General features: G+C 39.7%; 1 protein-coding gene across 1 annotated transcript in view; it reads right to left on the reverse strand.

Moving 5' to 3' along the window:
• Positions 1-13,394, reverse strand: part of PHEX (phosphate regulating endopeptidase X-linked) — a 116,285-nt gene that overhangs the window by 57,725 nt on the left and 45,166 nt on the right. Inside the window, exons 10-12 of the mRNA XM_075521218.1 lie at positions 12,317-12,410; positions 7,895-8,023; positions 4,231-4,332 (exon numbers count right to left, since the gene is read on the reverse strand). Coding sequence (XP_075377333.1) covers positions 4,231-4,332; positions 7,895-8,023; positions 12,317-12,410 — 325 coding nt within the window. The remainder of the gene's footprint in view (positions 1-4,230; positions 4,333-7,894; positions 8,024-12,316; positions 12,411-13,394) is intronic.

Below are 13,394 nucleotides of genomic sequence, written 5' to 3' on the forward strand. Positions count from 1 at the left end.
CAGGTTTCTACAGTTCCTTTCTTTCCAGAGCATTTGAAAAATTCAAGAATGCAATGAGATTAAAAATATGAGGAAAAGCAAAATATATGAATCACATTCATTTCCATGCAGTATACAGTTCTGCCATAGAACTTCAGGCAGGAGTTCTACTCTGCATTGATGTAAGGGACAATGTGACAGCGACTGATGAAAACATAAAAGACCAAGACATTCTTCACCTAACTAATAACTTCCTTTCTTTACTTAATTGATAATAAGAATAGAATAGAATATAGAATATTTCAGCTGGAAGGGACCTACCACGATCATCTAGTCCAACTCTGCCTGACCACTTCAGGACTGACCAAAAGTTAAAGCATGCTATTAAGGATTTTGTCCAAATGCCTCTTCAACCCTGACAGGCATGGGGCATCAACCACCTCTCTAGGAAGCCTGTTCCAGTGTTTGACCACCCTGTCTGTAAAGAAATGTTTCCTAATATCAAGTCTGAACCTCCCCTAACACAGCTTTGAACCATTCCCATGCATCCTGTCACTGGATACCAGGGAGAAGAGATCAGCACCTCCCTCTCCACTTCCCCTCCTCAGGAAGCTGTGGAGAGCAATGAGGTTGCCCCTCAGCCTCCTTTTCTCCAAACTAGACAAGCCCAAAGTCCTCAGCCGCTCCTCACAGGACATGCTTTCCAGCCCTTTCACCAGCTTTGTTGCCCTCCTCTGGACGCATTCAAGGACCTTCACATCCTTCTTAAATGGTGGGACTCAGAACTACACACAGTACTCCAGGTGAGGCCTCACCAACACTGAATACAGCGGGGTAATCACCTCTTTTGACCGGCTGGTTACGCTGTGTTTGATGCACCCCAGGATGCGGTTTGCCCTCTTGGCTGCCAGGGCACGCTGCTGACTTGTATTGAGCCTTCTGTCAACCAGCCCCCCCAGATCCCTTTCTGCAGGGCTGCTCTCCAGCCACTCCTCTCCCCATTTATACTTGTGCCCAGCATTACTCCATCCTAGGTGCAGAATACGGCCTTTGGACTTGTTAAATTTCATCCCATTAATCACTGCCCAATGCTCCAACCTATCTAGATCCACCTGCAAGACCTCTTGTCCCTTCAGAGAGTCAACAGCACCTCCCAGTTTAGTATTGTCAGCAAACTTGCTAATGGTGCATTCAACTCCTGCACATGCATCATTGATAGAAATATTGAACAGAACTGGCCCTAGGATTGAGCCCTGAGGAACACCACTGGTGACCAGTTGCCAGCCAGATGTACCCCATTCACTACAACCCTTTGAGCCCTGCCGTTCGGCCAGTTCTTCACCCAGCACACCATGTACCTGCTCATCTCACAGTTGGACAAGGTGTCCAGAAGGATGCTGTAAGGGACAGTATCAAAAGCCTTACTAAAATCCAGAAAAACTACATCCACCGTCTTCCCTTCATCCACTAGGTAGGTGACCTTATCATAGAAAGATATCAGATTAATAATGAAGCAGGTGCCATGTTTTGTTCTGGAAATAGAAACAAGCAGAAGATGCTCACACAGGACTGAAATTTATTTCCAAGCAAAATATCCTACCCTAATAAAAAATTTCCATGGAGGTGTTAGTAACCACAGAGAACTAGAACAGTTGTTTTATGTGCCATTGGGCTCAGCCTAGCAATAATTGGCTAAAATACTGCAGTTTGCCTATACAGAAGATCAAAGCAGAGAGTCCTTTCTGGCCTTCATCTGAAAGAAGGTACCCTCAGCATCCCACTGTGCACTGTCATAACACTAGTCTCTATTTTAATAGTGGTCCAAAACAAAGAGTAAACCTGAGAAGACCGCCAGGATTATAGAACTTGCTCTTCAATTCAAGAACAAACTAAGCTCCTTCCTAAATTCTGAAATCCACAGCACTTGCACTATCCTCACAGATGCGGGTGACACTTATGGACGAAGAAATGTCACTTTTGCAGACCTATATAATAAAGTAATACTGGTTTTTTTAGAACGACCAAACAATCCTCACTCAAAAATTCCTGTTGTCTGTGCTGCTTTATTAAAGTGTAAGTATTAAAAAAGTGACAGCATAATGTGGTGGGCTGATGAAATTTAATTGGAGCAGAGTAACAGATTTTGAAGGTTCTGTTTTGTTATAAATCTTAGATTTCCCCAGTGAATTATCTGACCGTACATGTAATGAATCTATATCTTGAATTGAAAACATGCCCATCCAAATGTCCCAGGACAAATCCAATATCTATCATTAGCAATAAATAGTATTTAATACACATGCACAAACTCCATGTCTGGAAATCTACCAAAACATCTCTCTAGACTTTCCTTCTAGCCAAGTAGCTGTTCCTGTGAATCTGGACTTAAACTTACAGTCACAAGTCCTACCACATAATTGTTGCTGTAATTTTTAAGCTATTATGTAACGCTTGTGTCTTACCAGCTTGACCTTGTTCTTATGTCAGTAAACTATAAAATTGTTGTTCAAGTCAATGAGAATGGATTTAAATCATTTGCTATTCATAGTACTATGGTTTGTAGTATTATTTTTATTGTACTGTTTGAATTTAGTTTGTCATGCATTGTTCGGCCCAGACTCACCCCATTAACTTCAGAAACTTAAATGAGGTGCCTAAACTGGTAACAAAATGCCATAAGCTTCCTAAATGTGTCAACAGAGGGAAACAGGCATCTCTACCTACAAAAGATCTAACCTACCTTCAGAACAAAACTCTCCTTAAATTGGGAAAGGGAGAGCTTTTTAGGGAGTTTATTAGTTTGTGGCAATGCTTGTATTGTTTCTCTGCTGAAAGGCAGGTAGCAAATTTTGAACAAAATGGTTAATCAGATTGTTTGTTAGAAAAATCAACATCAGACTTGCATATGCGTGTAAAGGTATATAGAAATATCTCTATTAAGGAAATAATTAAAAATCTCCTGCTTTTATTTTGCACTAAATTACAGATCATTATATTTCTAAGGGTATTTCTAGTAAAAAACCCAAGCATAACAGCCAGTAAGAAGTAATAACTGCAGTCCATTTACCATCAGGTTAGCAGGAAATAAATGGCATCTCACTATTGTTCTCTTGCTATAGAGTTTATTGGTGCATTTATGCAGCTCTGTTTCATTTGCACATCTGTGAAGAGCACTGCTGTATAAAATGTAAATGGGCTGTATATGGAATTTAAAACTTTCCAATGATAAAATGTCTCAACAGCCTTTTCATCAGAATTACCAAAAAACTTTGAAGTCCGTGTTTGTTTTTAAATCAAAACACTGTTATTTTTATTCAAGTGCAGCAAGCAGGAACAGTTCAGCTGCACTTGCATGTCAGTTTATTCAAAGAGGGTATTTACTAATTCACTGATGCCCCGTTGCCTCAACAAACAAGGAGACAGTCCTACACGTTGCCCTCCACTCTTCTTTGTTTATGCCTCTTCCAACTGCTGCTCTGGGGGCAGAGCTCTGCATTTGGACAAGCTCCCTTTCCACGTATCACATGCTGTAAATGTGGGAATAGAGTGAAAAGGGAGCTTTGAGTACCTCCTCCTGCCTTCACCTTTACCTCCCGCATTTTATTGTCACTCCATCCGAAAGTAATCAGGATCAGTAATGCCATCCTTGATCATAACACTTCATAACTGGCATTATTCTACTGAGAGATAGGTGTGCAGCTGGGACGGTCATTGCACTCCTAGAAGATGGCTTTCAAGATAGGCCTCCCACCATGACATTGGAGAAGGTACGAGACCTGGACTATTCTCGTATCCCCTTCTAGGCTGGATCCTCCATCTTCACACCAAACACCCTCAGCTGTCCCAGATGTTTTGACATCATTGACACCATTTGACATCATCATCAAATGACACCATTTTCTGTTTGTAGGTGGGTGTGCCCCTGACATCCCAATCAAGATGAAGACCTTGTCAAGAAAAGCCACTGTACTGGCAAATTTGAAATGAGCTCACAGTACACATCAGCCAGAGACAGATGGGGAAAGACGGAGGCAAGGGAGGAAGAACAAGGTAACAAAAATAACGCCAGCAGAGAAGCGGGAGCTCAGACAGCTCACCTTCTAGCAAAACAAATGTGGCACATGTCCCTTCACAAAGAAAACGATGGGTAAGTAACTGGAACTGCAAGTACAGTCCATGACATTCTGTTCTCACTCAAGTCAACTATTCACCATAACAGGATTTTACCCATTCAACATTTGTATCTGTTACCTTCTCATAAGCTTTTCTTTTTGTTTTGGAGTCCATCCAGTCATTTTCCTTTTCCAACATGTCAATAAAAGCCCAGCGAATTCCTTCAGTCAACTCCTCCATCTGCAAAACATTTAGTAAACCCCTCCCCAGTAAAATATGTCATGGCAGAATCATTATAAGAAAAGGTTTGGTGCATGCAGGAGCGATGGATTTGGTTAGACCATGAATGATTCCAAATCAGACAGTATCTGCTCTTGTTTCTTGAAGGCTGATTTCTTCTTTCTCCAGTCCTCAGACACTTCTTCTGAAAATAAGTTTCTTTCCATTTTCTTTTCCTTCAGGTGTACCACACAACCTGTTCATTGCTGATCCTTTCATGTCACAATTGTGAGATAATCTGTCTTGACATCATAAAAAATATGGGGAGATTTGCAGTGATTTGGGGAGATTTCTGGCACTTTGGTTCTAGATCACTAGCCCATGCAGAAGGAGCCAACCGCAAGGCATTTGCACAAATAAAGCCTTTTCTGCAGAGAGCACATCTGTAGCCTTGTTTGGTTTATGTCAGACTGAGACACGCCTTATTAATACTGCCAAAGGACTGAATCTGGGCTGACAGTATCATGATCCAAATACAAAGCAGTATCCAAATATTTAGCCTGTATTTAGCTGTAGTACAGAAGCCTGAAGTACTCCTACGCTTTACTTGCTGCAGGGATAGAGGCCATGGCTCACAACACTGAGCAGCCTTAACTGCTTCTGTGGTCTTGAACCACCAGTGACAGCTTGCCTCTGTGCAAAGCTAGGAAAACTCACAACCATTTTAGCTTGGCTGCTTCTTCAGACACCTATACAAAGCCACAAACATATCACAAGCAAGTTAAAAAAAAAAAAAAAAAAAGGAGTGTCTAGTGAGTATGCACACTAAGAAAATCCTGAAATGACAGAAACCAAGAAATTTAATGGCTAAGAGATGCATTATATCAGTCTAAAGAGCAGAAATGTCCTTATGCCTATGCATCTCTCTGGCAGCACAGACCAGAAAGGTGTATGCAATCAGCTGCTTCTATTTATATCAATAGATGAACCTCATGACAGGTAGCCACTGAGAATACTGTGAGAGTGAGGCACTTCGGGGGATCCAGCCATTGCCTGAGTCCTTTAGCACAGACCAAACCAGAGTTGAGATAGCACAAGGCATGGCAGATAATCATTACATGAAGACTTATTGGATCTTTGTGTTATCAGTTATGTAACATTTAAAAATAATGAAAATGTCAAGTATCAGAGATATATATTATTTTATTCTATTGTTCTAGTAGCTCTGAAATGTCATTAAAAGTGGGGACTAAACCCTGGAAAGTAACGTTGCCTTTAGCTAAATTGTCATTTATGTATCAGATTGTATATTTTGCATATGTATATTTTAATCTGGAACTGTTCTTTATTTGTGGTGGAGCCAGACAAAACATAGCAATGCTCCTTTGATTATTCAGTTTTTCCTACCCTTTTCAAAAAACATTTTATTTTTAGAGACAATATGGGACAACTGGAACAGGTCTAGCATTAAATATGACTAAACAGTCAACATTCACAGTAAACTGCATCCTAGGGAAGAGGGTAACTTAAAGATATTGATGACAGAGAACGGACTCAATTAACTCAGTGCACTAATGAGGTGAACTCCCTGTATTTGGAGGTTACAAGTTCAAACTCAAGCTCTGCAGCTGGGCCCTGGTGTATGCTTAGGCTTTATGCATCAGCTGCAGCTGCAAGGGGCAGGGGGAGAAACCTATTCCTGCTATCAAAGTTATTACTGAAATTGCTCAGGCATAGCTGTAAGAAACACTGCAGGCACTCTGGGTTAGAAACAGTGCTATATTTAGACACAAATAATGTCTTTCTTGATAAAAGGAGAGAAGTATCTAAGGTATGAAACATCAGTGACAAAATACGGGTTAAAAAGAATCCATATTATCCATAAGTCAGGATTTGCTTATCATAGACAGATATATGCCATGAGCCAGGAAAAAAAAATCTGTACAAATAAGAGTGCTTTTCTCAAGTGCTTTCTTACTGCTTGAGAAAAAGAAATAGAACTGAAAATCGTTCTATTTCATCGTTTTCACTGAAAACAGTGAAATGAAAACGATAACACCACAAATTATTAACTTGAAAAGCACACTTCTAAATGGATGGCAATAAATTTCACCTGCATCTAATTTTAATCTCCATGGGCAGTTCACTATAAGTCTGAATCTTGTGATCTACACTATAAATTTTATATGCGTTTCTTACTATGGATGCTACTGTGAATTCAGATAATTTTTTAAAGATTTGGTCTGAAAGAAATTTGCGTGCTAAGAAATATTTTAATTAGGTCACATTTCAACAGAAAACCATACTCTATCAGCTTCTGATAATTTTCCCGCACATACACAAACATGAAAATGCATTCATCCCCTCCATAAAGTGTACATTTCTTATAGTCCTTCTCTTTCCACTTATCCTGCGCAGAGGTCACACTGTTTAATATCCCAGAAATATTTTTGCCACTAAACTGCCAAATAGCACATTACAAACTTGATCAAGAATCAGGGAACTGAAAAGCTGGATCTCAGAGGGGAAACTCCAGCTGAAGGGAAGTAGCAAAAGAAATGCAGAACCTGAGAAAGATTTGGACAAGCCAAATCAGAGTGTTGGTCTAAAATGAAGTCCTTCCCTGAGAAAACAGTCAAACTAGATAAAGTCAAACAGACAAACTCAGGCTACTGAGCCAGGGCAGGGCTGTGCAGGACTATCATAGAGCTGTCGATCCCAGTGCAGGATGCTATTTCACGTTTCCTAAATGGTTGTGCCTCTCCTGCACTGAGAGCTAAGTTCAATGACTAAATTAGTTAATTTTAAACTTATTACTGTTGGAAAATCAATGGTTGGCAAAGCAGATATTGGAAAACCCTATGGGAAAAATATGAACTGAAAATAAGTCATAAATTACTGTGATGGGTAATTAATCATTTGAATATGTTATTATGGGAAGTGATAACATAGCTATGTTTGAAGTTCTAAAATGAGGATGAATATCCAGCTAAAAGCTATTCTCTGGGTTCAGCAGTGTGGAAGAATACTTTCCTTCACTGTTGAGCAAAAAAAATCCAAATCACAAACATAACCTCTCAGTATATGGCTCTAAGCTTCCCTTAATTTGGGCCAGACATCAGTTACACTTTTCTTGCTTAGGCTACAGATATAGCACAGTCAGCTTTAAAAGGGTAGCCCTGAAGCAGAGAAATCTTGACTAGCCTTTAACTAGTCAGTAAAAACTTTGCTATAAAGAGTTACAGTAGCTATACTAAACCATTTCTCATTGATACCCCCTCCACTCTTCCTGCACAGCCTGCTTGTCTTTATTTACGCAAATTAATGCTGCTCAGCCTGGTTTTGATCCAGCTACATATTTGTCTGAAGGGCTGCATATGGAAAGAATGGGCAGTGCCCAGATGGACAGAAAGGTGACATTTCTTTGAATTTTTTCTATCGTTGACTTTTTTTTTCTTTTAATTCAATTAAAGCATTTTTAAGAATCGCATCTCTTTTTAAACTCCAGTCTAACATCAGAGACAATTTGTGAGGAGGAAGCCACTAATTAAACGTTTCTAGACAGAGATCTCAAAGGACTCACCATCTCTTTCTTGTCTTCTTGAAAATGAGTGGTCACAAACATCTTGCCCACAACGTAAGGGAGCGCGCTTTCAACAAGGTCCACACATTTTTCCCACTGGGGCAGTAAAGTTGTGGTTCCATGGATCACCTGTTGGCAGGTGCATGTAGTAGGTCATAACATCATACTGGTTAAGAAGAACAAGTCTGCATCCACGTACAGTATAGTCTAAAGCATATTTGTCAAAGAGCTACCAAAAGGAAACAATAACAATACTTTACAGTTATTTCTATTCTCATCAAGTCCTATGACAAATCTTTTGAACCCCACAAAATAGCTGTAAGATTTTAAACTTAGAAACAGTACAATGGCAATGACTTAGAGAGGCTAGGCTTAGAGGGTTAGTTAAAGACATTCTCAAGTGCCAGCTTTAGGTTAATCTTGGTAGTCTTTCTGTGTTAAGGGGGAGACGCTTTCCTCTAGAAAATCTCTGCTCTGAGATGTCTCCTGAAAAAGTTTCTCTCTCTTCACTGACTAGGTGAGAAGCCTAGGGGGATGATCCTCATGAGAATGAGGTCGGTCCTTATGAAACACCTCCTACAGAGCCCTCCACTGCCATGAACTTATCTGTGCTGACTAATGTTGTCTAACATTGGTAGGTATGTGTCCACACCTTTTTGCCATTTACCTGCCTAGCTACTCTTACCACAGCCTGTGTAAAATAAATAGTTGCTTTCAGTCCCTTTCCCAAACAGAGTATTTTCAGGACAAAACAGGTTTGAATCGTCAAGAACACTGAATACATGTTTGTCCCCCAAAAATCTCGCTCTATGTTGTGGTAGAAAGATGTTGGTAGAACAGCTTGCATATTTTACTACAGGAATGGTGGTTAAATACACACTTCCAGGCTCTGATGGTGTCCCTGCACCACCATACATGAGTTTCAAAAGAAAAATAGTCAAGAATGGTCAACACACCAATGAACAAGGCAAAACAGAGCTGAAGCACATTGCCACCCTGGTTTCTGTTTCTCACAGGAAGAATGTCGTTACTGTGGATGCTTACCCAATTAACATTACATTTTCTCATTGAGGTAGAAATTCATTTAAAAAAAAAAAGCACACACCACAAAATACGAGATGGGTCCATGTAAGCAATAGCAGTGCTGATTTAAGAAACTTTCATTGTTGCCAAGGTTCAAAGAGTTCCCTTTCCACTTAAGGAACTTCTTAAGCTTTTCCACAGAGAACAAGCAAAATCCCAGTCCAGTAGTTAACACCTGTCAGCTGTGTAAAAGCAGAGTACAGTCAACAGCAGACCAAGTCAGGCGGGATAGGATTTTGGCTTCTCACAGATTATACAAGCCTCTTAAGCGCTGATGTAGCAGTTTCTGAGCCTCTTCCTTTTCCCAGTCTTCTCTTCGAGTCCAAGATTAAACTTCTAGCAAAACTGAAGGGTTTGGATTTGTTGTTTTCCAAAAGGAAAAGATTCCATTGGAAAATTCCAGAGTAGCTTAACCCTCAGCTATTGAAGGTCAGATATTTTGGTAGTTCAAAGATTGATTTTCTCCATCATATTGTCTGTAATTAAGCTTAATCAATGACTCATACTTAAATACACCAGTGAACTGCATTTTCAAATGCTTTTTATTAATACTGTGTGTTCACTAATAGATTTTCAATGACAGAGAGAACACTGCTTCTGTAAGAAAACCACATTAGGCAAACCAATACATAATAAGGTAATAGTTTCCTAAACAGAGCCAAATTTGAAAATAAAGTCCTTTTCCAAATTCAACCCTCATATATAACACAGCACTCAAAAAAAGAAAAGAAAAAAGAAGAAGAGAAAAAAAGAGATAAGAAAAAGTCTCTCCAGGGTCTAAGCAAAACCACAATGGAGCTTTTTCCTGATGCAGAGGAAGAAAGGGAGTCATGGCATTAGTCATCAGAGCTTGAAATTCCTTCCGAAAGCTCTGACTACGCATCAGCTGCAGAAAGAGTCAGGAGACAGAGCTGGCTTTTAGACTGTGACATATTATTATTACAACATAATAATTATCATTATTTTGAGGGAGGTTTGACTGTAAGGAGGACAGAAAGGCAGCACAGGCTGTGAGACTGATAAAAATAGAGCTGAGAGGAATAGATTATATCTCACAGCTGGTTTATTGATATTTATGTTACAACAGCCAACTAGAACTCCCTCAAAATGGTCCTCCTAATATTAATGTACCACTCTGAAACACAGTACTCCAGGTAGTAACAGTGACTGTAAATAGCAGGTTCCAAGCCCTCCCAGTCAATTCAGAGCTCCACAACACAATTAACTGATCTCTTCCCCAGGTGCCACTGCACATTTGCTAGGACTTAAAGTGCCACTGCAGAGGAGCTGCTGATAGTTGCTGATATGGTAATCAAAGCACTTTCTCTAGAGTCAGCAGGTTTGTCCTATTTCTCAACCTGGAGTTTTCTGAAGTTTCATCATGTCCTTTTCCCTCTCTTTGCAAAGGGTTTAAATGTCTTGATTCCAAGATTTCTACATATAAGATGTAAAAGCCACCAATAGAAAATGAGAATCTGGTGAAAAAAATACTATGCTTATGATGGGTGAGGTTGACTGAATTAATGAATGAATGAAATAGAAGATACCCTCTGCTTTAAGGGACACTGATTCACCTCATGGTCATGTCTTTTTAGTAGTCATTCAATGTTTTCTTCACGTACCTGGCAAGAGGTTGATGGGTCCTTTTTATGATCCCAAAGGACCTGTGTGCCTTTATTCCTCCAGGCTCTGACTGGACAAATCTGTTCAACAAAGCCTTTGCCATGGACTCCATTTCTCATGTCCTTTCTGCTGACCTGTGAAGTCTGTTCCCCTGAGCTGCTTACTGTGCTTAACTTTAGCTATTAACTATTAGCTCTTGCTGTTTACTGCACTTAACTAACTCTCCATCCCCAGGTCCCAGGGGCAGATAATGGGAATGAGCTGCTGACTCACTGCCCTTACTGCGCTGTTCTCAAGTTTTCACAACCACTTACATGAAACCCTTGATGACATTGTTAATAAGCATTGAATCAACTTGAATTAGATTTCTCCCTAAGCTTCTGGAGAAAGTACCCAGAGAACTGACAGCAACTAGTTACCATATGAAAACGCACAGTACCCAAAGCTTAAAGTTTCCTTCCAGGAATTTTTCTGGCCCTAATATAACTCAATATAACTCAGTATTATGCTGCAGACTGGCTGATGGCCAGCACCAATCTATTTTACCTGGCTAGCAAGGAATGTCCCAGGAGGGGACACGCTTACAAACTTGTCACTGTGGTTCTGACAGCCCGTTTCTCACATTTTTGCATGAAGAAAATGGCATCTTTAACAATACTGATTTGAATATGATTTCAGAAGTATAAGAGACTGCCTTTCCTGTGTAGTTCCATCACATTATTGGAGTTTATTTTTAGATATGTGATCAACTCAGAACTATTCCAGTACTTCTCAAGGAAAGACATTATGGGTGCTTCAATTAGCCACCTGCAAGCCTCACCAGGGAGGACAGAGCACCCACACCTCCTGTACCACATCACTGGCAGCATCATGCCAGCCTCCTGTTGTCATGATGTCACCAAGCAGCTAATTTTCATAATGGCAAACAAAAAGTTCACCATCTAAACTAAAGTGGCTTGGAAACAAGACAAAGCATGTTTCAGTTTCAGTTTCAACCTTGGTTTCCTTAAAGAGCCTTCACGCTGCCCACAAGATTATCAGGGTGGCTGATAATTCAGGGTTCACTTAATGAAATATATGTGTTTACATAAATGCCCATATTACTTAATAGATAATTAGCTCTGCTCTCATAGCTTGGGGCAGTGACTAACATCTTCTGGGGCTTCTGCAACCCCAAGCTGGAAGGCACCTGATCAGCTTCTCTGTGGAAATGGCTGGTGTATGGATGTGCTAGAGCTCATGTAAAGCTGGCACTAGGGCATGAGAGAGGTTTGAGGAAACTTAGAAAAGCTGAAATCTTGGACTTTTGTTTTACCAGAGCTATATTCATGCATGTGTAAACAGTAGGTTTTTTCAAAAGCTTAGATTTTGGCCAAACAGGTTTGGCCTGCAGGAATAGCACAGGTCACAGCCCTGGCACGTAACTCAGAAACTTTCCAGTTTTCAAGTTTCTGCATAAGAAGACTAAGGTTTTTAAAGGGGAGGTCTCAAAAACTCCTTAACATAATCTAAAAGACATTTTTCCTTAGTGTCATATACAAGAATATGTATGTCTTAATTGTTTTAGAGGGAGTTTTCAACAAAAAAAAAAACTATTCAAGAAATTTATCCAGCATGGAAAACATTTCATGTTTTGCAAAGGTATAAGCAACTATAAGGGAAATCAATTGTGTCAACACTAGTACCATTGTAAATGCTATAAAAACTCTAACTTACCCGAGAAAATTCCAGCCACCGATACTGAAAACGTCTACTGAGGTTAAATAACCTTGAATAAACCATCCTCCACACCAGATAGTTGGCAAGAGTCCTGTTAAATCAGACATATTTTTATCAGACTTCTAAACGCATATGATGTACCACAAAGCACTCACAGAAATATCTCTACAAACATTTCAACTGGATGGCGGAAATTTCACCTTGAAAATTAATGAGTGATGACCGAATTGATAAATCCCTATTACACAGAAGAATCTGTATGATTGCAGCCAGTTAATATGTAATTGCACCGTGACAACCATCTTCTGGGGGATATTTGTAACGAGTCCATCTCATAATATGTCATTTTTAGATAATGCTTTTTTCAAAAGGCAGTTTTCATTTTCCATAGAAGTGGCAAGAACTGTGTCATAATAATAGTTGCATAAAAGTTCTATCCAGAGATAAGACAATAACTGCTTTTTCTTTTGTAAATCAAAGTGAATGTTATCTCTCCTCATTAGTAGGGCACATAAATCGTAACTATGAAACAGAATAGATAACGGTCCATCCATATATACTATCATTATCTTATATTTGTGTCTTTCATTAGAAGTAATCAATATGTTTTTAAAAGTTCTTACTACCCACAGAGTTATTAAAGTATTACCACTCGTATTTTGCAGATGGATAATTGCAATACCAAAAAAGAGAAGTCTCAGTAACAAGAATGTCATAAGAACTGAGGCTGAGAGATCCAGGAAGAACTTCTTTAGAATTCCCAGGAGACCTGACATCCATGCCCCTTTTCTAAAACTTCAAGCACTTGACTGGAGGATTTATCTTGTCTAGCTCGAGCTTTCTCCATGCTCAGCAGTGGCTGTATGAGGTAAAGGTGCATTGTGAAATACGCAATTCAACTTCAAACAGTCTCAAAACAAGTCCAATAATGGCCTACATGTATTATTCTCATCTTGTCTTATACATGACATATTTTTCAAGGATAGGCATTGCTCTAAAGCAAATGTTGCTTGCTCTGCGCTGGGATATACGTAACATTTTGGGCAGGCCATAGACTTCTCCACATAGGGAGGAA

Source organism: Mycteria americana, chromosome 1 (genome assembly GCF_035582795.1).
Source record: "Mycteria americana isolate JAX WOST 10 ecotype Jacksonville Zoo and Gardens chromosome 1, USCA_MyAme_1.0, whole genome shotgun sequence".
Lineage (NCBI taxonomy): Eukaryota > Metazoa > Chordata > Aves > Ciconiiformes > Ciconiidae > Mycteria > Mycteria americana.